Source organism: Heterodontus francisci, chromosome 46 (genome assembly GCF_036365525.1).
Source record: "Heterodontus francisci isolate sHetFra1 chromosome 46, sHetFra1.hap1, whole genome shotgun sequence".
In the NCBI taxonomy this organism is placed as follows: domain Eukaryota; kingdom Metazoa; phylum Chordata; class Chondrichthyes; order Heterodontiformes; family Heterodontidae; genus Heterodontus; species Heterodontus francisci.
Genome location: NC_090416.1, coordinates 19,163,557 through 19,188,489, shown reverse-complemented (window position 1 = coordinate 19,188,489; position 24,933 = coordinate 19,163,557). Strand labels below are relative to the sequence as shown.

Below are 24,933 nucleotides of genomic sequence, written 5' to 3'. Positions count from 1 at the left end.
AGTGTTATATCAGTAAATAACCGGGTCACTGTCAGTGTTATATCAGTAAATAACCGGGTCTCTGTCAGTGTAATATCAGTAAATAACCGGGTCACTGTCAGTGTAATATCAGTAAATAACCGGGTCTCTGTCAGTGTTATGTCAGTAAATAACCGGGTCTCTGTCAGTGTTATATCAGTAAATAACCAGGTCACTGTCAGTGTAATATCAGTAAATAACCGGGTCTCAGTCAGTGTTATATCAGTAAATAACCGGGTCACTGTCAGTGTAATATCAGTAAATAACCGGGTCTCAGTCAGTGTTATATCAGTAAATAACCGGGTCACTGTCAGTGTTATATCAGTAAATAACCGGGTCTCTGTCAGTGTTATATCAGTAAATACCCGGGTCTCAGTCAGTGTTATATCAGTAAATAACCGGGTCACTGTCAGTGTAATATCAGTAAATAACCGGGTCTCAGTCAGTGTAATATCAGTAAATAACCGGGTCACTGTCAGTGTAATATCAGTAAATAACTGGGTCTCAGTCAGTGTTATATCAGTAAATAACCGGGTCACTGTCAGTGTTATATCAGTAAATAACCGGTCTCTGTCAGTGTAATATCAGTAAATAACCGGGTCTCAGTCAGTGTAATATCAGTAAATAACCGGGTCACTGTCAGTGTTATATCAGTAAATAACCGGGTCACTGTCAGTGTAATATCAGTAAATAACCAGGTCACTGTCAGTGTAATATCAGTAAATAACCGGGTCTCAGTCAGTGTTATATCAGTAAATAAACGGGTCACTGTCAGTGTTATATCAGTAAATAACCGGGTCACTGTCAGTGTAATATCAGTAAATAACCGGGTCTCAGTCAGTGTAATATCAGTAAATAACCGGGTCACTGTCAGTGTTATATCAGTAAATAACCGGGTCACTGTCAGTGTTATATCAGTAAATAACCAGGTCACTGTCAGTGTTATATCAGTAAATACCAGGGTCTCTGTCAGTGTTATATCAGTAAATAACCGGGTCACTGTCAGTGTAATATCAGTAAATAACCGGGTCTCAGTCAGTGTTATATCAGTAAATAACCGGGTCTCTGTCAGTGTTATATCAGTAAATAACCGGGTCTCAGTCAGTGTAATATCAGTAAATAACCGGGTCCCTGTCAGTGTTATATCAGTAAATACCCGGTCACTGTCAGTGTTATATCAGTAAATACCAGGGTCTCTGTCAGTGTAATATCAGTAAATAACCGGGTCACTGTCAGTGTAATATCAGTAAATAACCGGGTCTCTGTCAGTGTTATATCAGTAAATAACCGGGTCTCTGTCAGTGTTATATCAGTAAATAACCAGGTCACTGTCAGTGTAATATCAGTAAATAACCGGGTCTCAGTCAGTGTTATATCAGTAAATAACCGGGTCACTGTCAGTGTAATATCAGTAAATAACCGGGTCTCAGTCAGTGTTATATCAGTAAATAACCGGGTCACTGTCAGTGTTATATCAGTAAATAACCGGGTCTCTGTCAGTGTTATATCAGTAAATACCCGGGTCTCAGTCAGTGTTATATCAGTAAATAAACGGGTCACTGTCAGTGTTATATCAGTAAATAACCGGGTCACTGTCAGTGTAATATCAGTAAATAACCGGGTCTCAGTCAGTGTAATATCAGTAAATAACCGGGTCTCTGTCAGTGTAATATCAGTAAATAACCGGGTCACTGTCAGTGTAATATCAGTAAATAACCGGGTCTCTGTCAGTGTAATATCAGTAAATAACCGGGTCTCTGTCAGTGTTATATCAGTAAATAACCAGGTCACTGTCAGTGTTATATCAGTAAATAAACGGGTCACTGTCAGTGTTATATCAGTAAATAACCAGGTCCCTGTCAGTGTAATATCAGTAAATACCCGGGTCTCAGTCAGTGTAATATCAGTAAATAACCAGGTCACTGTCAGTGTTATATCAGTAAATAACCGGGTCACTGTCAGTGTAATATCAGTAAATAACCGGGTCTCAGTCAGTGTAATATCAGTAAATAACTGGGTCTCAGTCAGTGTAATATCAGTAAATAACCGGGTCTCTGTCAGTGTTATATCAGTAAATAACCGGGTCGCTGTCAGTGTTATATCAGTAAATAACCGGGTCTCAGTCAGTGTTATATCAGTAAATAACCGGGTCACTGTCAGTGTTATATCAGTAAATAACCGGGTCTCTGTCAGTGTAATATCAGTAAATAACCGGGTCACTGTCAGTGTAATATCAGTAAATAACCGGGTCTCTGTCAGTGTTATGTCAGTAAATAACCGGGTCTCTGTCAGTGTTATATCAGTAAATAACCAGGTCACTGTCAGTGTAATATCAGTAAATAACCGGGTCTCAGTCAGTGTTATATCAGTAAATAACCGGGTCACTGTCAGTGTAATATCAGTAAATAACCGGGTCTCAGTCAGTGTTATATCAGTAAATAACCGGGTCACTGTCAGTGTTATATCAGTAAATAACTGGGTCTCTGTCAGTGTTATATCAGTAAATACCCGGGTCTCAGTCAGTGTTATATCAGTAAATAAACGGGTCACTGTCAGTGTTATATCAGTAAATAACCGGGTCACTGTCAGTGTAATATCAGTAAATAACCGGGTCTCAGTCAGTGTAATATCAGTAAATAACCGGGTCTCAGTCAGTGTTATATCCGTAAATAAACGGGTCACTGTCAGTGTTATATCAGTAAATAACCGGGTCACTGTCAGTGTAATATCAGTAAATAACCGGGTCTCAGTCAGTGTTATATCAGTAAATAACTGGGTCTCAGTCAGTGTAATATCAGTAAATAACCGGGTCACTGTCAGTGTTATATCAGTAAATAACCGGGTCTCTGTCAGTGTAATATCAGTAAATAACCGGGTCACTGTCAGTGTAATATCAGTAAATAACCGGGTCTCTGTCAGTGTAATATCAGTAAATAACCGGGTCTCTGTCAGTGTTATATCAGTAAATAACCAGGTCACTGTCAGTGTTATATCAGTAAATAAACGGGTCACTGTCAGTGTTATATCAGTAAATAACCAGGTCCCTGTCAGTGTAATATCAGTAAATACCCGGGTCTCAGTCAGTGTAATATCAGTAAATAACCAGGTCACTGTCAGTGTTATATCAGTAAATAACCGGGTCACTGTCAGTGTAATATCAGTAAATAACCGGGTCTCAGTCAGTGTAATATCAGTAAATAACTGGGTCTCAGTCAGTGTAATATCAGTAAATAACCGGGTCTCTGTCAGTGTTATATCAGTAAATAACCGGGTCACTGTCAGTGTGATATCAGTAAATAACCAGGTCTCTGTCAGTGTTATATCAGTAAATAACCGGGTCTCTGTCAGTGTTATATCAGTAAATAACCAGGTCACTGTCAGTGTAATATCAGTAAATAACCAGGTCACTGTCAGTGTAATATCAGTAAATAACCGGGTCTCAGTCAGTGTTATATCAGTAAATAACCAGGTCACTGTCAGTGTAATATCAGTAAATAACCAGGTCACTGTCAGTGTTATATCAGTAAATAACCGGATGTCTGTCAGTGTAATATCAGTAAATAACCAGGTCACTGTCAGTGTAATATCAGTAAATAACCAGGTCACTGTCAGTGTAATATCAGTAAATAACCGGGTCTCTGTCAGTGTAATATCAGTAAATAACCGGGTCCCTGTCAGTGTTATATCAGTAAATAACCGGGTCTCTGTCAGTGTTATATCAGTAAATAACCGGGTGTCTGTCAGTGTAATATCAGTAAATAACCGGGTCTCTGTCAGTGTTATATCAGTAAATAACCGGGTCTCTGTCAGTGTTATATCAGTAAATAACCGGGTCTCAGTCAGTGTAATATCAGTAAATAATCGGGTCTCAGTCAGTGTTATATCAGTAAATAACCGGGTCTCTGTCAGTGTAATATCAGTAAATAACCGGGTCTCAGTCAGTGTAATATCAGTAAATAACCGGGTCTCTGTCAGTGTTATATCAGTAAATAACCGGGTCTCTGTCAGTGTTATATCAGTAAATAACCGGGTCTCAGTCAGTGTAATATCAGTAAATAACCGGGTCTCAGTCAGTGTAATATCAGTAAATAACCGGGTCTCAGTCAGTGTAATATCAGTAAATAACCGGGTCTCTGTCAGTGTAATATCAGTAAATAACCGGGTCTGAGTCAGTGTAATATCAGTAAATAACCGGGTCTCTGTCAGTGTAATATCAGTAAATAACCGGGTCTCTGTCAGTGTAATATCAGTAAATAACCAGGTCTCTGTCAGTGTAATATCAGTAAATAACCAGGTCACTGTCAGTGTTATATCAGTAAATAACCGGGTCTCAGTCAGTGTAATATCAGTAAATAACCGGGTCTCTGTCAGTGTTATATCAGTAAATAACCGGGTCTCTGTCAGTGTTATATCAGTAAATAACCGGGTCTCTGTCAGTGTTATATCAGTAAATAACCGGGTCTCAGTCAGTGTAATATCAGTAAATAAGCAGGTCACTGTCAGTGTAATATCAGTAAATAACCGGGTCACTGTCAGTGTTATATCAGTAAATAACCGGGTCTCAGTCAGTGTTATATCAGTAAATACCAGGGTCTCTGTCAGTGTTATATCAGTAAATAACCGGGTCTCAGTCAGTGTTATATCAGTAAATACCAGGGTCTCTGTCAGTGTTATATCAGTAAATAACCAGGTCACTGTCAGTGTTATATCAGTAAATAACCGGGTCTCTGTCAGTGTTATATCAGTAAATAACCGGGTCTCAGTCAGTGTAATATCAGTAAATAACCGGGTCTCAGTCAGTGTTATATCAGTAAATAGCCAGGTCCCTGTCAGTGTAATATCAGTAAATACCAGGGTCTCTGTCAGTGTTATATCAGTAAATAACCGGGTCTCAGTCAGTGTTATATCAGTAAATAACCGGGTCACTGTCAGTGTTATATCAGTAAATAACCGGGTCTCAGTCAGTGTAATATCAGTAAATAACCGGGTCTCAGTCAGTGTTATATCAGTAAATACCCGGGTCTCAGTCAGTGTTATTTCAGTAAATAACCGGGTCACTGTCAGTGTAATATCAGTAAATACCCGGTCTCTGTCAGTGTAATATCAGTAAATAACCGGGTCCCAGTCAGTGTTATATCAGTAAATAAACGGGTCACTGTCAGTGTAATATCAGTAAATACCCGGTCTCTGTCAGTGTAATATCAGTAAATACCCGGGACCCAGTCAGTGTAATATCAGTAAATACCCGGGTCTCAGTCAGTGTTATTTCAGTAAATAACCGGGTCCCAGTCAGTGTTATATCAGTAAATAAACGGGTCTCAGTCAGTGTTATATCAGTAAATAACCGGGTCTCAGTCAGTGTAATATCAGTAAATAACCGGGTCTCAGTCAGTGTTATATCAGTAAATACCCGGGTCACTGTCAGTGTAATATCAGTAAATAACCGGGTCACTGTCAGTGTTATATCAGTAAATAACCGGGTCTCTGTCAGTGTTATATCAGTAAATACCCGGGTCTCAGTCAGTGTTATATCAGTAAATAACCGGGTCACTGTCAGTGTTATATCAGTAAATACCCGGGTCTCTGTCAGTGTAATATCCGTAAATAACCGGGTCACTGTCAGTGTTATATCAGTAAATACCAGGGTCTCTGTCAGTGTTATATCAGTAAATACCAGGGTCTCTGTCAGTGTTATATCAGTAAATAACCAGGTCACTGTCAGTGTTATATCAGTAAATAACCGGGTCACTGTCAGTGTAATATCAGTAAATAACCGGGTCTCAGTCAGTGTTATATCAGTAAATAACCAGGTCACTGTCAGTGTTATATCAGTAAATAACCGGGTCACTGTCAGTGTAATATCAGTAAATACCAGGGTCTCTGTCAGTGTTATATCAGTAAATAACCGGGTCACTGTCAGTGTAATATCAGTAAATAACCGGGTCACTGTCAGTGTAATATCAGTAAATACCAGGGTCACTGTCAGTGTTATATCAGTAAATAACCAGGTCACTGTCAGTGTTATATCACTAAATAACCGGGTCACTGTCAGTGTAATATCAGTAAATAACCGGGTCTCAGTCAGTGTTATATCAGTAAATAACCAGGTCACTGTCAGTGTTATATCAGTAAATAACCGGGTCACTGTCAGTGTAATATCAGTAAATAACCGGGTCACTGTCAGTGTAATATCAGTAAATACCAGGGTCTCAGTCAGTGTTATATCAGTAAATGCCCGGGTGTCTGTCAGTGTTATATCAGTAAATAACCGGGTCTCTGTCAGTGTAATATCAGTAAATACCCGGTCTCAGTCAGTGTTATATCAGTAAATAACCGGGTCTCTGTCAGTGTAATATCAGTAAATAACCGGGTCACTGTCAGTGTAATATCAGTAAATAACCGGGTCTCAGTCAGTGTTATATCAGTAAATAACCAGGTCACTGTCAGTGTTATATCAGTAAATAACCGGGTCACTGTCAGTGTAATATCAGTAAATAACCGGGTCTCTGTCAGTGTTATATCAGTAAATAACCGGGTCACTGTCAGTGTAATATCAGTAAATAACCGGGTCTCTGTCAGTGTTATATCAGTAAATACCCGGGTCTCAGTCAGTGTTATATCAGTAAATAACCGGGTCACTGTCAGTGTTATATCAGTAAATACCCGGGTCTCAGTCAGTGTTATATCAGTAAATAACCGGGTCACTGTCAGTGTTATATCAGTAAATACCCGGGTCTCTGTCAGTGTAATATCCGTAAATAACCGGGTCACTGTCAGTGTAATATCAGTAAATAACCAGGTCACTGTCAGTGGAATATCAGTAAATAACCGGGTCACTGTCAGTGTAATATCAGTAAATAACCGGGTCTCTGTCAGTGTTATATCAGTAAATAACCAGGTCACTGTCAGTGTAATATCAGTAAATAACCGGGTCTCAGTCAGTGTAATATCAGTAAATAACCGGGTCTCAGTCAGTGTAATATCAGTAAATAACCGGGTCACTGTCAGTGTTATATCAGTAAATACCCGGGTCTCAGTCAGTGTAATATCAGTAAATACCCGGGTCACTGTCACCGAGCTGTAATATGTGTGACACTATTCTATGTCACCAGTTACACCAGAGGAGGAAAGGGATTTAATTTGGGAAGGTATGGTAAATCAAAGAGTAGAGGCAGGGCAAGATATGGCAAATGATAAACACATCATGACAGGAAGGGATGGAGAGTACAAATCTAAGAGTAAATCAACAGAAAAGGCTAGAGGTTACAAAAATAATAAAAGGACAACACTCAAGGCCCTGTATCTGAATGCACATAGCCTTCGAAACAAACCAGACGAACTGATAGTGCAAATAAAAAAATTAAGTCCGATCTGATAGCCATTCCAGAGACGTGGCTGCAGGATGATAGAGATTGGGATCTGAATATTGTAGAGTACATGTCATTTCGGAAGGACAGGAAGCTAGGAAAAGGTGGAGGGGTGGCTCTGTTAATTAATGATGATGGTATTAGCGCAACAGAGAGGGATGACCTACATTCAGGAGACCAGGATGTAGAAGCAGTTTGGGTAGAGATAAGAAATTATAAATGTAAGATGTGACTTGCAGGAGTGGTGTACAGGACCCCTAACAGTAACCACAGGGTAGGACGGGGTATAAAGGAAGAAATAATGGCAGCTTGTCAGAAAGGTACAGCGATGATCATGGGCGTTTTAATCTACGTATAATTAGCTGGGCAAAGCTAGCCTAGATGAGGAGTTCATAGAATGTTTTCGGGATAGTTAGAACGCACGTTCTGGAGCAACCAGAGAGCAGGTTATACTAGACCTGGTATTGTGCAATGAGATAGGATTCATTAATGACCTCAGTGAAGGGAGTGACAACAATTGCACAAAGATGGGAGGTAGGTCAGAAGATTGGACAGAATATAAAAAACAGCAAAGAATGATTGAAAGATTAATAAGGAAGATAAAATTAAGAGTACGAGAGAAAGCTAGCTAGAAATATAAAGACAGACAATAAGAGTTTCTTTTGATATTTATAAAAGAAAAGAACAAAGAACAGTACAGCACAGGAACAGGCCATTCGGCTCTCCAAGCCTGCGCCGATCTTGATGCCTGCCTAAACTAAAACCTTCTGCACTTCCAGGGACCGTATCCCTCTATCCCCATCTTATTCATGTGGAACATAGAACATAGAACATAGAACATTACAGCGCAGTACAGGCCCTTTGGCCCTCGATGTTGCGCCGACCTGTGAAACCATTTGACCTACACTGTTCCATTTTCATCCATATGTCTATCCAATGACCACTTAAATGCCCTTAAAGTTGGCGAGTCTACTACTGTTGCAGGCAGGGCGTTCCACGCCCCAACTACTCTCTGAGTAAAGAAACTACCTCTGACATCTGTCCTATATCTATCACCCCTCAACTTAAAGCTATGTCCCCTCGTGTTTGCCATCACCATCCGAGGAAAAAGGTTCTCACTATCCACCCTGTCCAACCCTCTGATTATCTTATATGTCTCTATTAAGTCACCTCTCCTCCTCCTTCTCTCTAACGAAAACAACCTCAAGTCCCTCAGCCTTTCCTCGTAAGACCTTCCCTCCATACCAGGCAACATCCTAGTAAATCTCCTCTGCACCCTTTCCAAAGCTTCCACATCCTTCCTATAATGCGGTGACCAGAACTGCACGCAATACTCCAGGTGCGGTCTCACCAGAGTTTTGTACAGCTGCAGCATGACCTCGTGGCTCCTAAACTCGATCCCCCTACTAATAAAAGCTAACACACCATATGCCTTCTTAACAGCTCTATTAACCTGGGTGGCAACTTTCAGGGATTTATGTACCTGGACACCAAGATCTCTCTGCTCATCTGCACTACCAAGAATCTTCCCATTAGCCCAGTACTCTGCATTCCTGTTACTCCTTCCAAAGTGAATCACCTCACACTTTTCCGCATTAAACGCCATTTGCCATCTCTCAGCCCAGCTCTGCAGCCTATCTATGTCCCTCTGTAACCTACAACATCCTTCGGTACTATCCACAACTCCACCGACCTTCGTGTCATCCGCAAATTTACTAACCCACCCTTCTACACCCTCATCCAGGTCATTTATAAAAATGACAAACAGCAGTGGCCCCAAAACAGATCCTTGCGGTACACCACTAGTAACTAAACTCCAGGATGAACATTTACCATCAACCACCACCCTCTGTCTTCTTTCAGCTAGCCAATTTCTGATCCAAAGCACTAATTCACCTTCAATCCCATACTTCTGTATTTTCTGCAATAGCCTACCGTGGGGAACTTTATCAAACGCCTTACTGAAATCCATATACACCACATCCACTGCTTTACCCTCATCCACCTGTTTGGTCACCTTCTCCAAAAACTCAATAAGGTTTGTGAGGCACGACCTGCCCGTCACAAAACCGTGCTGACTATCTCTAATGAACTTATTCTTTTCAAGATGATTATAAATCCTATCTCTTATAACCTTTTCCAACATTTTACCCACAACCGAAGTAAGGCTCACAGGTCTATAATTACCAGGGCTGTCTCTACTCCCCTTCTTGAACAAGGGGACAACATTTGCTATCCTCCAGTCTTCCGGCACTATTCCTGTCGACAATGACGACATAAAGATCAAGGACAAAGGCTCTGCAATCTCCTCCCTAGCTTCCCAGAGAATCCTAGGATAAATCCCATCTGGCCCAGGGGACTTATCTATTTTCACACTTTCCAAAATTGCTAACACCTCCTCCTTGTGAACCTCAATCCCATCTAGCCTAGTAGTCTGAATCTCAGTATTCTCCTCGACAACATTTTCTTTCTCCACTGTAAATACTGACGAAAAATATTCATTTAATGCTTCCCCTATCTCCTCTGATTCCACACACAACTTCCCACTACTATCCTTGATTGGTCCTAATCTAACTCTAGTCATTCTTTTATTCCTGATATACCGATAGAAAGCCTTAGGGTTTTATTTGATCCTATCCGCCAATTACTTCTCGTGTCCTCTCCTTGCTCTTATCTCTCCCTTTAGATCCTTCCTGGCTAGCTTGTAACTCTCAAGCGCCCTAACTGAGCCTTCACGTCTCATCCTAACATAAGCCTTCTTCTTCCTCTTGACAAGCTCTTCAACTTCTTTAGTAAACCACGGCTCCCTCGCTCGACAACTTCCTCCCTGCCTGACAGGTACATACTTATCAAGGACACGCAGTAGCTGCTCCTTGAATAAGCTCCACATTTCGATTGTGCCCATCCCCTGCAGTTTCCTTCCCCATCCTACGCATCCTAAATCTTGCCTAATCGCATCATAATTTCCTTTCCCCCAGCTATAATTCTTGCCCTGCTGTATATGCCTGTCCCTGCCCATCGCTAAGGTAAACCTAACCGAATTGTGATCACTATCACCAAAGTGCTCACCAACTTCTAAATCTAACACCTGGCCGGGTTCATTACCCAGTACCAAATCCAATGTGGCATCGCCCCTGGTTGGCCTGTCTACATACTGTGTCAGAAAACCCTCCTGCACACACTGGACAAAAACAGACCCATCTAAAGTACTCGAACTATCGTCTTTCCAGTCAATATTTGGAAAGTTAAAGTCCCCCATAACCACTACCCTGTTACTCTCGCTCCTGTCAAGAATCATCTTTGCTATCCTTTCCTCTACATCTCTGGAACTATTTGGAGGTCTATAGAAAACTCCCAACAGGGTGACCTCTCCTCTCCTGTTCTAACCTCGGCCCAAACTACCTCAGTAGACGAATCCTCAAACGTCCTTTCTGCCGCTGTAATACTTTCCTTGATTAACAATGCCACACCCCCCCCTCTTTTACCATCTTCTCTGTTCTTACTGAAACATCTAAATCCCGGAACCTGCAACATCCATTCCTGCCCCTGCTCTACCCATGTCTCCGAAATGGCCACTACATCGAGATCCCAGGTACCAACCCATGCTGCAAGCTCACCTTATTCCGGATGCTCCTGGCGTTGAAGTAGACACATTTTATACCAAGTTCTTGCTTGCCAGTGCCCTCTTGTGTCCTTGTAACCTTATCCCTGACCTCACTACTCTCAACATCCTGCACACTGGAACTACAATTTAGGTTCCCATCCCCCTGCTGAATTAGTTTAAACCCCCCCGAAGAGCACTAGCCAATCTCCCCCCCAGGATATTGGTACCCCTCTGGTTCAGGTGAATACCATCCTGTTTGTAGAGGTCCCACCTACCCCAGAAAGAGCCCCAATTATCCAGGAAACCAAAACCCTCCCTCCTACACCATCCCTGCAGCCACGTGTTCAACTCCTCTCTCTCCCTATTCCTCGCTTCGCTATCACGTGGCACGGGCAACAACCCAGAGATAACAACTCTGTTTGTTCTCGCTCTAAGCTTCCACCCTAGCTCCCTGAATTTCTGCCTTAAATCCCCATCTGTCTTCCTACCTATGTCGTTGGTGCCTATGTGTACCACGACTTGGGGCTGCTCCCCCTCCCCCTTGAGGATCCCAAAAACACGATCCGAGACATCACGTACCCTGGCACCTGGGAGGCAACACACCAACCGTGAGTCTCTCTCGTTCCCTAACTATGGAGTCCCCAATGACTAATGCTCTGCTCCTCTTACCCCTTCCCTTCTGAGCAACAGGGACAGACTCTGCGCCAGAGACCTGTATCCCATTGCCTACCCCTGGTCAGTCGTCTCCCCCAACAGTATCCAAAACGGTATACCTGTTGTTGAGGGAAACGGCCACAGGGGATCCCTGCACTGCCTGCTGGTTCCCTCTCCTTCCCCTGACGGTAACCCATCTACCTTCTTCTTTTACCTGAGGTGTGACTGCCTCCCGATAACTCCTCTCAATAATCCCCTCCGCCTCCCGAATGATCCGAAGTTCCTCCAGCTCCAGCTCCAGTTCCCTAACGCAGTCCTCGAGGAGCTGGAGCTGGGTGCACTTCCCGCAGATGCAGTCAGCAGGGACACCCTTGGCGACCCTTACCTCCCACATTCTGCAGGAGGAACATTCAACTGCCTTAACCTCCATTCCCACTATTCTAAATTCCCAAGTTTTTAACCAATCCCACGATAAAACAAGAAGAGAAATAGAAAAAGCCTTACCTTACCTACACACAACCGAGTCCTTTTTTTTGGTAAGAGGAGGAGGGCGGGTGGGAGACACTACAAGAGTAGTGTCTCGGGTTCAGAAACAGCCCAAATATATAGGTTTCTACTTACCCAGCAGTCCCTGCTCCACCGAAACTCCCGATGAAATTGACTTCCCAGCTGTTCACTCCTCGCTCGCAATGCCTGTGCTCCTGGAAAAGCTGCACAACTGTATTTGTCAAGATGTCTCTTAAATGTCACTGTCGTACCTGCTTCCACAACCTCCCCCGGCAGCAAGTTCTAGGTACTCACCACCCTCTGTGTAAAAAACTTGCCTCGCACATCCCCTCTAAACTTTGCCCCTCTCACCTTAAACCTATGTCCCCTAGTAACTGACTCTTCCACCCTGGGAAAAAGCTTCTGACTATCCACTCTGTCCATGCCGCTCATAACTTTGTAAACCTCTATCATGTCGCCCCCCTCCACCTCTGTCGTTCCAGTGAAAACAATCCGAATTTATCCAACCTCTCCTCATAGCTAATACCCTCCAGACCAGGCAACATCCTGGTAAACATCTTCTGTACCCTCTCCAAAGCCTCCACGTCCTTCTGGTAGTGTGGCGACCAGAATTGCACGCAATATTCCAAGTGTGGCCTAACTAAAGTTCTGTACAGCTGCAGCATGACTTGCCAATTTTTATACTCTATGCCCTGACCGATGAAGGCAAGCATGCCGTATGCCTTCTTGACTACCTTATCCACCTGCGTTGCCACTTTCAGTGACCTGTGGACCTGTACGCCCAGATCTCTCTGCCTGTCAATACTCCAAAGGGTTCTGCCATTTACTGTATACTTCCCACCTGCATTAGATCTTCCAAAATGCATTACCTCACATTTGTCCGGATTAAACTCCATCTGCCATTTCTCCACCCAAGTCTCCAACCGATCTATATCCTGCTGTATCCTCTGACAATCCTCCTCACTGTCCGCAACTCCACCAACCTTTGTGTCATCCGCAAACTTACTAATCAGACCAGCTACGTTTTCCTCCAAATCATTTATATATACTACAAACAGCAAAGGTCCCAGCACTGATCCCTGTGGAACACCACTAGTCACATCCCTCCATTCAGAAAAGCACCCTTCCACTGCTTCCCTCTGTCTTCTATGACTGAGCCAGTTCTGTATCCATCTTGCCAGCTCACCTCTGATCCCGTGTGACTTCACCTTTTGTACCAGTCTGCCATGACGGACCTTGTCAAAGGCTTTACTGAAGTCCATATAGATAACATCCACTGCCCTTCCTTCATCAATCATCTTCGTCACTTCCTCAAAAAAATTGATGAAGTTAGTGAGACACGACCACCCCTTCACAAAACCATGCTGCCTCTTGCTAATAAGTTCATTTGTTTCCAAACGGGAGTAAATCCAGTCCCGAAGAATCCTCTCTAATAATTTCCCTACCACTGATGTAAGGCTCACCGGCCTATAATTTCCTGGATTATCCTTGCTACCCTTCTTAAACAAAGGAACAACATTGGCTATTCTCCAGTCCTCTGGGACCTCACCTGTAGCCAATGAGGATACAAAGATTTCTGTCAAGGCCCCAGCAATTTCCTCCCTTGTCTCCCTCAGTATTCTGGGGTAGATCCCATCAGGCCCTGGGGTCTTATCTACTTTAATGTTTTTCAAGACACCTAACAACTCCTCCTTTTTGATATCAACATGACCCAGACTATCTACATTCCCTTCCCTAGACTCATCATCCACCAAGTCCTTCTCTTTGGTGAATACTGATGCAAAGTACTCATTTAGTACCTCGCCTATTTCCTCTGGCTCCACGCATAGATTCCCTCCTTTGTCCTTGAGTGGGCCAACCCTTTCCCTGGCTACCTTCTTGCTCTTTATATACATATAAAAAGCCTTGGGATTCTCCTTAATCCTGTTTGCCAATGACTTTTCATGACCCTTCTTAGCCCTCCTGACTCCTTGCTTCAGTTCCTTCCTACTTTCTTTATATTCCTCAAGGGCTTCGTCTGTTCCCAGCCTTCCAAATGCTTCCTATTTCTTTTTGACTAAGCTCACAATATCCCTCGTTATCCAAGGTTCCCGAAACTTGCCAAACTTATCCTTCTTCCTCACAGGAACTGATGTTTGAAAGACTCCCACATGTCAGATGTTGATTTACCCTCAAACAGCCGCCCCCAATCTAAATTCTTCAGTTCCTGCCTAATATTGTTATAATTAGCCTTCCCCAATTTAGCACCTTCACCCGAGGACTACTCTTATCCTTATCCACAAGTACCTTAAAACTTACGGAATTATGGTCACTGTTCCCGAAATGCTCCCCACTGAAACTTAGATCACCTGGCCGGGCTCATTCCCCAATACCAGGTCCAGTACGGCCCCTTCCCCTGTTGGACTATCTACATATTGTTTCAAGAAGCCCTCCTGGATGCTCCTTACAAATTCTGCCCCATCCAAGCCCCCTGCACTAAGTGAGTCCCAGTCAATATAGGGGAAGTTAAAATCACCCACCACTACAACCCTGTTACCTTTACATCTTTCCAAAATCTGTCTATATATCTGCTCCTCTACCTCCCGCTGGCTGTTGGGAGGCCTGTAGTAAACCCCCAACACTGTGACTGCACCCTTCCTATTCCTGAGCTCCACCCATATTGCCTCGCTGCATGACCCCTCCGAGGTGTCCTCCCGCAGTACAGCTGTGATATTCTCCTTAACCAGTAATGCAACTCCCCCACCCCATTTACATCCCCCTCTATCCCGCCTGAAGCATCTAAATCTCAGAACGTTTAGCTGCCAATCCTGCCCTTCCCTCAACCAAGTCTCTGTCATAGCAACAACATCATATTTCCAAGTACTAATCCAAGCTCTAAGTTCATCTGCCTTACCTGTTATACTTCTCGCATTGAAACAAATCCACTTCAGACCACCAGTCCCGCTGTGCTCAGCAACATCTCCCTGCCTGCTCTTCCTCTCAGCTTACTGACCTTATTCACTAGTTCCCCCTCAGTTATTTCACCTGCTGACCTACTGCTCTGGTTCCCACCCCCCAGCCACACTAGTTTAAACCCTCCCAAGTGACGCTAGCAAACGTCGCAGCCAGGATATTTGTGCCCCTCCAGTTTAGATGCAACCCGTCCTTCTTGTACAGGTCCCATCTGTCCCTGAAGAGATCTCAATGGTCCAGATATCTGAAACCCTCCCTTCTACACCAGCTGTTTAGCCACGTGTTTAGCTACAGTATCTCCCTATTTCTAGTCTCACTGGCACGTGGCACAGGGAGTAATCCCGAGATTACAACCCTAGAGGTCCTGTTTTTTTAACTTACTACCTAACTCCCTGAACTCCCCCTGCAGGACCTCATCACTCTTCCTGCCTATGTCATTGGTACCGATGTGTACCACAACCTCTGGCTGTTCACCCTCCCCCTTCAGAATTCCCCCTGTCTGTTCAGAGACATCCTTGACCCTGGCACCAGGGAGACAACATACCATCCTGGAGTCTCTTTCACGTCCACAGAAGCGCCTATCTGTGCCCCTGACTATAGAGTCCCCTATAACTATTGCTCTTCTGCGCTTTGTCCCTCCCTGCTGAACAACAGTGCCAGCCATGGTGCCACTGCTCTGGCTGCTGCTGTTGTTTACCCCTGCTAGGCCATCCCCCACAACAGTATCGAAAATGATGTAGCGAGGGGGATAGCCACAGGGGATTCCTGCACTGACTGCCTGCCCCTTCTAGCGGTCACCCATCTATCTGCCTGCACATTGGGTGTAACCACTTCTCTAAAACTCCTGTCTATGACGCTTTCTGCCACCTGCATGCTCCTAAGTGCATCCAGTTGCTGCTCCAACCGATCCATGCAGTCTGTGAGGAGCTGCAACTGGGTAAACTTCCTGCAGATGTAATTGTCCAGAATGCTGGAAGCGTCACGGACCTCCCACATCTCACAGGTGAAGCACTTTACCCCTCTGACATTTCTAGCACTAATTAATAAATTAATTTAAAATAAATACTTATTAAATCCTTACTAAATTAAGTTACAATTAACTATAAGGTCCCTAGCGCTAGATTTCTGCTATAAATATTAAAGAGTTAACAAAGTGAGCGTGGGTCCTATAGAAAATGAGTCTGGGGAATGAATAATGGATAATAAGGAGATGGCAGATGAACTGAACGGGTATTTTGCATCGGTCTTCAGTAGTAACATCCCAGAATTAGCTGCAAGTCACGAAATGGAAGGGAGGGAGGAACTCAAGAAAATTACAATCACCAGGGAAGTGGGACTGAGCAAATTGTTGGAGCTGTTGGCTGACAAGTCCCCGGGTCCTGATGGACTTCATCCTAGGGTGTTAAAAGAAGTGGCTAGTGAGATAGTTTATGTGTTGGTTTTAATTTTCCAAAATTCCCTAGTTTCGGGGAAGGCTCCATTAGATTGGAAAACAGCCAATGTAACTCCTTTATTCAAAAAGGGAGGGAGACAGAAAGCAGGAAACTACAGGCCAGTTAGCTTAACATCTGTCTGAGGGAAAATGTTTGAAGTTATTATTGAAGATGTTATAGCAAGGCATTTCGAAAAAATTCACGGTAATCAGGCAGAGTCAACATGGTTTTGTGAAGGGGAAATCGTGTTTAACCAATTTATTGGAGTTCTTTGAGGGAGTTACATGTGCTGTGGATAAAGGGGAATTGGTGGATGCACTGTACTTAGATTTCCAGAAGGCATTTGATAAGGTGTCACCTCAAAGGTTATTGTGGAAAATAAAAGCTCATGGTGTAGGGGGTAACATATTGGCATGGATAGAAGATTGGCTAGCTAATAGGAAACAGAGAGTAGGCATAAATGGGTCAGTTTCTGGTTGGCAAGATGTAACAAGTGGTGTGCCACAGGGATCTGTGCTGGGGGCCTCAACTTTTACAATTTATATAAATGACTTGGATGAAGGGACCGAATGTTTGGTTGCGAAATTTGCTGATGACACAAAGATACATAGGAAAGTAGGTTGTGAAGAGGAGATAAGGAGGCTACAAAGGGATGTAGATAGGTTAAGTGAGTGGGCAAAGATCTGGCAAATAGAGTATAATGTGGGAAAATGTTGAATTGTCCACTTTGGCAGGAAGAATAAAAAAGTATATTATCTAAATAGTGAGAGATTGCAGAGTTCTGAGATGCAGAGGGATCTGGCTGTCCTAGTGCATGAATCAGTTAGTATGCAGGTACAGCACGTAATTAGGAAAGCTAATAGAATGTTATCGTTTATCGCGAGGGGAATTGAATACAAAAGTAGAGAGGTTATGCTTCAGTTATACAGGGCATTGGTGAGACCACATCTGGAGTACTGTGTACAGTATTGGTCTCCTTATTTAAGGAAGGATGTAAATGTGTTAGAGGCAGTACAGAGAAGGTTTATTAGACTAATACCTGGAATGGGCGGGTTGTCTTATGAGGAAAGATTGGACAGACTAGGCTTGTATCTGCTGGAATTTAGAAGAGTAAGAGGCGACTTGATTGAAACATTCGGGATCCTGACGGGTCTTGACAGGGTGGATGTGGAAAGGATGTTTACCCTTCTGGGAGAATCTAGAACTAGGGGTCACTGTTTAAAAATACAAGGTCGCCCATTTAAGACAGAGATGAGGAGAAATTTTTTCTCTCAGAGGGTCGTGAGTCTTTGGAATTCTCTTCCTCAAAAGGTGGTGGAAGCAGAGTCTTTAAATATTTTTAAGGCAGTGATAGATAGATTCTTGATAAGCAAGGGGGTGAAAGGTTATCAGGGGTCGGCAGGAATTGGAGTCGAGGTTACAATCGGATCAGCCATGATCTTGTTGAATGGAGGAGCAAGTTCGACGGGCCGAGTGGCCTACTCCTGCTCCTAATTCGTACGCATGTATGTTCATTAACCTTCAACCCACTTGTGTTCCCACCAGGAGATTGTTAACTTTAATTGCCGGAACCTCGTTGCCACGATGCCCTTATTTGCCAATGCAGACCCTAATTTTGTCACTGCCATGTTAACCAAGCTTCGATTCGAGGTGTTCCAGCCTGCTGACTACATTGTACGTGAGGGCACTGTCGGGAAGAAGATGTACTTCATCCAGCACGGAGTTGTCAGCATTCTAACCAAAGGCAGCAAGGAGACCAAGCTCTCAGACGGCTCATACTTCGGAGGTAATGACGAGCTGGTTCATCACGGCTCCCACATCACCCCTCTTAGCCCTGCTTACAACACTGAACTGTGGGTCCTCGGGTTTAACTTAAGACACCGACACTGTCAGGAAGGCAGAGCAATGTGATGTCCAAATGGGATTTAACAAAACTATGAGATTCCACCAGGAATTTAACTGGGATTGGATTAAGGATTTAAAGTGATGTCACACTTTCACTTTAATTTGTAATCTACTGTTGCTGAATGACAGAGGGAGTAAAAGCGAGAGAGACACACAGAGACCGAGAGAGTCAGAGAGAGGGGGACAGAGAGAGAGAGAAAGAAAGGCTGAGCAAGAAAAAGAGAGACAGAGACATAGTGAGTAAAAAAGAGACACACACAGTGAGTGAGAAAGAGAGAGAGAGAGACAGGGAGAGACAGAAAGAGAGACAGACAGAAAGATATATAGAGACACACACAGAGAGGAATAGAGGCAGAGAGATACCGTGAGATACAGAATGAGAGATTGAGAGAGATAGAGAGACAGTGAGACAGACAGAGAGAGACAGTGAGCGAGACAGATCTAGAGAGACAGAGTGAGAGATAAAGAGACAGAATGAGAGATAGAGAGAGAGAGAGAATGAGGGAGACATTCACCAATAGCTCAGTGTGTAAGCCACATCTTGATGTGAGACTGAGCACAAACCAGGAACATCGCAGGAGCCACCCTGGTCTGTGTTCTTAATTGATTTGGACTAAAGCTGAAATTGGACTCTGCTTCAGGTTAGAGAGAGAGTGGGGGAAATCAGACAGGGTTCCTGCTCCTGATCACTGTCCAGTGACCCCTGGGTTAGAGAGAGGGGGAAATCAGTCAGGGTTCCTGCTCCTGATCACTGTCCATTGACCCCTGGGTTAGAGAGAGAGGGGAAATCAGCCAGGGTTCCTGCTCCTGATCACTGTCCAGTGACCCCTGGGTTAGAGAGTGGGGGAAATCAGCCAGGGTTCCTGCTCCTGATCACTGTCCAGTGACCCCTGGGTTAGAGAGTGGGGGAAATCAGCCAGGGTTCCTGCTCCTGATCACTGTCCAGTGACCCCTGGGTTAGAGAGAGGGGGAAATCAGCCAGGGTTCCTGCTCCTGATCACTGTCCATTGACCCCTGGGTTAGAGAGAGGGGGAAATCAGCCAGGGTTCCTGCTCCTGATCACTGTCCATTGACCCCTGGGTTAGAGAGAGAGGGGAAATCAGCCAGGGTTCCTGCTCCTGATCACTGTCCAGTGACCCCTGGGTTAGAGAGAGGGGGAAATCAGACAGGGTTCCTGCTCCTGATCACTGTCCAGTGACCCCTGGGTTAGAGAGTGGGGGAAATCAGCCAGGGTTCCTGCTCCTGATCACTGTCCACTGACCCCTGGGTTAGAGAGTGGGGGAAATCAGCCAGGGTTCCTGCTCCTGATCACTGTCCACTGACCCCTGGGTTAGAGAGAGGGGGAAATCAGACAGGGTTCCTGCTCCTGATCACTGTCCATTGATCCCTGGGTTAGAGAGAGGGGGAAATCAGACAGGGTTCCTGCTCCTGATCACTGTCCACTGACCCCTGGGTTAGAGAGTGGGGGAAATCAGACAGGGTGCCTGTTCCTGATCACTGTCCACTGGCCCCTGGGTTAGAGAGAGAGGGGGAAATCAGCCAGGGTTCCTGCTCGTGATCTCTGTCCAGTGACCCACACTGGAAAATGCATGTTTTTGGGTGGGAACTGGATGAATCGTCTGCATTGCTCCCCCCCCCCCCCTTGGTTGAATAACCAGTTAATGCTCTGTTATTGTGATTGTAGATTTAGATTTAGATTTAGAGATACAGCACTGAAACAGGCCCTTCGGCCCACCGAGTCTGTGCCGACCATCAACCACCCATTTATACTAATCCTAAACTAATCCCATATTCCTACCACATCCTCACCTGTCCCAATATTCCCCTATCACCTCCCTATACGAGGGGCAATTTATAATGGCCAATTTGATTTTCCGCCTGTTGAACTTAATGGATGTAGATGCCGGGGCTGGTTGCTGCAGAGAAACCCTGGGACGGACTGACACATACAGCCTGGCTCTCAGAGCTGGGGGATGAGAGGACATGTACCAGCGAGCCTCAGAACCCTCAGGAGGGAAGAGGGGAGTGGGGGGGGGGGGGGGGGAGGGATTGAGATGGTGGGGCCAGAAAGGATCTTTGTTACAACAGTGGCTGCACTCCAGAAGTACTTCAATGACTGTGGGATGTCCTGAGGTGGTGATAGAAATGGAAGTTCTTTTCTGAAACAATGCTTCTGTTTGCCTCAGAGATCTGCCTGTTAACACACGGAAGGAGAACAGCCAGTGTCCGTGCTGACACTTACTGCAGACTCTACTCTCTGTCTGTCGATCATTTCAACGAGGTGCTGGAGGAGTACCCCATGATGCGACGAGCCTTTGAAACTGTGGCTATGGATCGACTCAACAGGATAGGTAGGTATGTTCCCCAAACCTGGACCCGAGGCCACCAACCGCCCCCCCTCTCCCTGCCCCAGGGAACTCCTCCCTCGGTTACGTGCCCTTGTGGGTCAACTGGACATGGAAAAGGTGGCGATGCTGTCTGATTACCCCTCCACATCTGGGGTCAGGCAAAGCGCTGGGAGGGGCCTGCCCAGTAACGGCACTCTCACTCTGCAACACCACAGGAAATACAACCCATCACGCCTAAATTCCCTCTCTACTCATTTCAGCTTCTCTCTTCTTGTTCTCCTGGGTTGACGGTCCTTCAAGTGGTCGCCCCAATTTATCCTGTTTATTGGTTTATTCCCCTTAGTGACATCCCCTTTACCTTCTCTGATTTAATCTCTGCTCACAACTCTTACCCTTCACCATTGTGATCAGCCTTGTTGCTCTTCTCTCCGGTGCATGTCTGTCCCTTTAGGAACAGGAGGGGGCCATTCAGCCCCTCGAGCTCTGATTGATCAATTGCCCAGACTTTGACTGTGATGGGGCTGCTGTCACTCCCATGACTCTTCCCCGGGTCTCCCGGCGATCACTCTGACCCTTTCCCGAGTCTCCCGGCTGTCACTCTGTCTCTTTCCCGAGTCTCCCGGCGATCACTCTGACCCTTTCCCGAGTCTCCCGGCTGTCACTCTGTCCCTTTCCCGAGTCTCCCGGCTGTCACTCTGTCTCTTTCCCGAGTCTCCCGGCTGTCACTCTGTCTCTTTCCCGAGTCTCCCGGCGATCACTCTGTCTCTTTCCCGAGTCTCCCGGTGATCACTCTGTCCCTTTCCCGAGTCTCCCGGCTGTCACTCTGACCCTTTCCCGAGTCTCCCGGCTGTCACTCTGTCTCTTTCCCGAGTCTCCCGGCGATCACTCTGTCCCTTTCCCGAGTCTCCCGGCGTTCACTCTGTCCCTTTCCCGAGTCTCCCGGCGATCACTCTGACCCTTTCCCGAGTCTCCCGGTGATCACTCTGTCCCTTTCCCGAGTCTCCCGGCGATCACTCTGTCCCTTTCCCGAGTCTCCCGGCGTTCACTCTGACCCTTTCCCGAGTCTCCCGGCGATCACTCTGTCCCTTTCCCGAGTCTCCCGGCTGTCACTCTGTCTCTTTCCCGAGTCTCCCGGCGATCACTCTGACCCTTTCCCGAGTCTCCCGGCTGTCACTCTGTCTCTTTCCCGAGTCTCCCGGCGATCACTCTGTCCCTTTCCCGAGTCTCCCGGCGTTCACTCTGTCCCTTTCCCGAGTCTCCCGGCGATCACTCTGTCCCTTTCCCGAGTCTCCCGGCGATCACTCTGTCCCTTTCCCGAGTCTCCCGGCGATCACTCTGTCCCTTTCCCGAGTCTCCCGGCGATCACTCTGTCCCTTTCCCGAGTCTCCCGGCGATCACTCTGACCCTTTCCCGAGTCTCCCGGCGATCACTCTGTCCCTTTCCCGAGTCTCCCGGTGATCACTCTGTCCCTTTCCCGAGTCTCCCGGCGATCACTCTGTCCCTTTCCCGAGTCTCCCGGCGATCACTCTGTCCCTTTCCCGAGTCTCCCGGCGATCACTCTGTCCCTTTCCCGAGTCTCCCGGCGATCACTCTGTCCCTTTCCCGAGTCTCCCGGCGATCACTCTGTCCCTTTCCCGAGTCTCCCGGTGATCACTCTGTCCCTTTCCCGAGTCTCCCGGCGATCACTCTGTCCCTTTCCCGAGTCTCCCGGCGATCACTCTGTCCCTTTCCCGAGTCTCCCGGCGATCACTCTGTCCCTTTCCCGAGTCTCCCGACGATCACTCTGTCCATTTCCCGAGTCTCCCGGCGATCACTCTGTCCCTTTCCCGAGTCTCCCGGCGATCACTCTGTCCCTTTCCCGAGTCTCCCGGCGATCACTCTGTCCCTTTCCCGAGTCTCCCGGCGATCACTCTGTCCATTTCCCGAGTCTCCCGGCGATCACTCTGTCCCTTTCCCGAGTCTCCCGACGATCACTCTGTCCATTTCCCGAGTCTCCCGGCGATCACTCTGTCCCTTTCCCGAGTCTCCCGGCGATCACTCTGTCCATTTCCCGAGTCTCCCGGCGATCACTCTGTCCCTTTCCCGAGTCTCCCGGTGATCACTCTGTCCCTTTCCCGAGTCTCCCGGCGATCACTCTGTCCCTTTCCCGAGTCTCCCGGCGATCACTCTGTCCCTTTCCCGAGTCTCCCGGTGATCACTCTGTCCATTTCCCGAGTCTCCCGGCGATCACTCTGTCCCTTTCCCGAGTCTCCCGGCGATCACTCTGTCCCTTTTCCAAGTCTCCCGGCGTTCACTCTGTCCCTTCTATTTCTTGTGCTTGTTCCTGTAGGAAAGAAGAACTCTGTGCTCCTGCGTAAAGGGATGGATGGTTCCAACTCGGGATCCCTCAATAACCGAGACAATGAGATTATCCAACAAATCGTCAAACACGACAGAGACATGGCTCACAGCATCCAGGAGCATCAGATGATGAGTGCAGTCAAAGACATCCATCCCAAACCGGTCATCTGGGCTCCTCTAGTCCATGCACCTCTCCAAACCGCAGCTGCTACCACCTCTGTCGCCATCGCCCTGACTCACCAACACAACATGCCAACCGCCATCTTCTTGCCACCTGCTTCTTTGTCCAGCCCACTGGCGGTGGAGATTGCTCATTCCAAGCAGGTTAGACGCTCACACCCAGTCCTCCAGAGCTCCAAGTCTTCATCCGTTGGCTCCTCCTCTGCGGTCCAGTCCCAACTGCAGACGCCGGTGTCTGGATCACCGTTAGTTCCGCAGCAGCTGGGGTCAGAGGGCGGGCAGGGCCGCCAGACTGTGGCAGGTCCACCTCCCTCGGGCCAGCAGGTTTCAGAGGGAGGCGGGCCAACATCCGGAGCAGAGGGGCAGCACCCAAAGGGTAGGGAGCAAGCCCCACCCCAAACACAGGGGGAAAAGGAGCCCCAGCCTCAAACCCTGCAATCAAGAACAGCTTCGCGGTCAACCTCCCTCATCCAGCAGCCTGGTGGGAGCCGACTGTCGAGCCCAGCACAAAGCCCGTTGTCCGGGAAAACCTTCCATTACAGTCTGTCCAGGGTGATGGGCTCCCATGGGTCTATTCCAACCCAACAGGTCTCCTACACCCCCCAGCAGCTGGTTAAACACAAGAGTGCCCAAGGACTGCCCACTGGGCAACTGACGCAGGATGCCAGGCTACTTTCTGCATCTCAACCAGTCTTGCCCAACAAGATGATGCAGTCAATGAACCGCAGTCCCACTCAATACGCCAGGAAATCTGCCGGTAACATCACCCAGCTTTCATCTTCCTCTGTCACTGGGTTCTTCAGTAAAGCATCCAGCGGTTTTACAGGGCAGGCTGTTTCCACCCAGCAAATGTCCCCTGCTCCTCTGGTTTCTCCTCAAAGACCTGCCACCTCCACTCCTACCCCCTCCTCACAGTCCTCAGCCTCGGCGCCCAAAGACTTACCTCCAGCCAGGAAGAGCTCAGTTGTGTTTAGCCCAGAATTGGAGACTGATCGGCCCAAACTTCCTTCCAACATGTAGAGATGAAAGCAAGTCCAGAAAAGATGGTGCCAATGGTTGACTGGCCTCCAATTCCTCATGCACCTTTCCCGTGGTAGTTGGTTGTTTTAGAGTGTGACTGCCAACTTCTGCAGAGCCCCACAGAGGAGAGAACACTCTCAGCCAACCTCCACTTCTGGTTAATGTGAAATCTATTTGAGGGAGAAAGGAGGGAGAGGGAGAGAGGAAATGAAGAAAGCATGGGAGGAGAGAGAGAAAGGAGGGGAGGAGAGGGAAAAAAGAGGAGAGGGGAGAAAGGAGGGGAGGAGAGAGAGAAAAGAGGAGAAGGGAGAAAGGAGAGGAGGAGAGAGAAAAAGGAGGGGAAGAGAGAGAGAGAGGAGGGGAGGAGAGAGAGAGAAAGGAGGGGAGGAGAGAGAGAGAATGGAAGGGAGGAGACAGAGAAAGGAGGGGGGAGAGAGAGAAAACGGGAAGAGCGAAAGGGAAGTGAGAAAGGAGGGAGACAGAGAGAGAGAAGGGAGAAAGAAAGGTGGGGAGGGGAGGAGAGAGAGGGAAGAAAGGAGGGAGAGGAGACAGGAACTAAAGGTGATAGAAACGGGGATAGAGGAGACAAAAGAAGGGACAAAGAG

General features: G+C 46.5%; 1 protein-coding gene across 1 annotated transcript in view; it reads left to right on the top strand.

The window, feature by feature from the left end:
- Positions 1-24,555, top strand: part of LOC137356918 (potassium/sodium hyperpolarization-activated cyclic nucleotide-gated channel 4-like) — a 137,780-nt gene extending 113,225 nt beyond the window's left edge. Inside the window, exons 7-9 of the mRNA XM_068022763.1 lie at positions 18,081-18,321; positions 20,627-20,791; positions 23,118-24,555. Coding sequence (XP_067878864.1) covers positions 18,081-18,321; positions 20,627-20,791; positions 23,118-24,328 — 1,617 coding nt within the window. The 3' untranslated portion in view covers positions 24,329-24,555. The remainder of the gene's footprint in view (positions 1-18,080; positions 18,322-20,626; positions 20,792-23,117) is intronic.
- Positions 24,556-24,933: the final 378 nt, after the last annotated feature.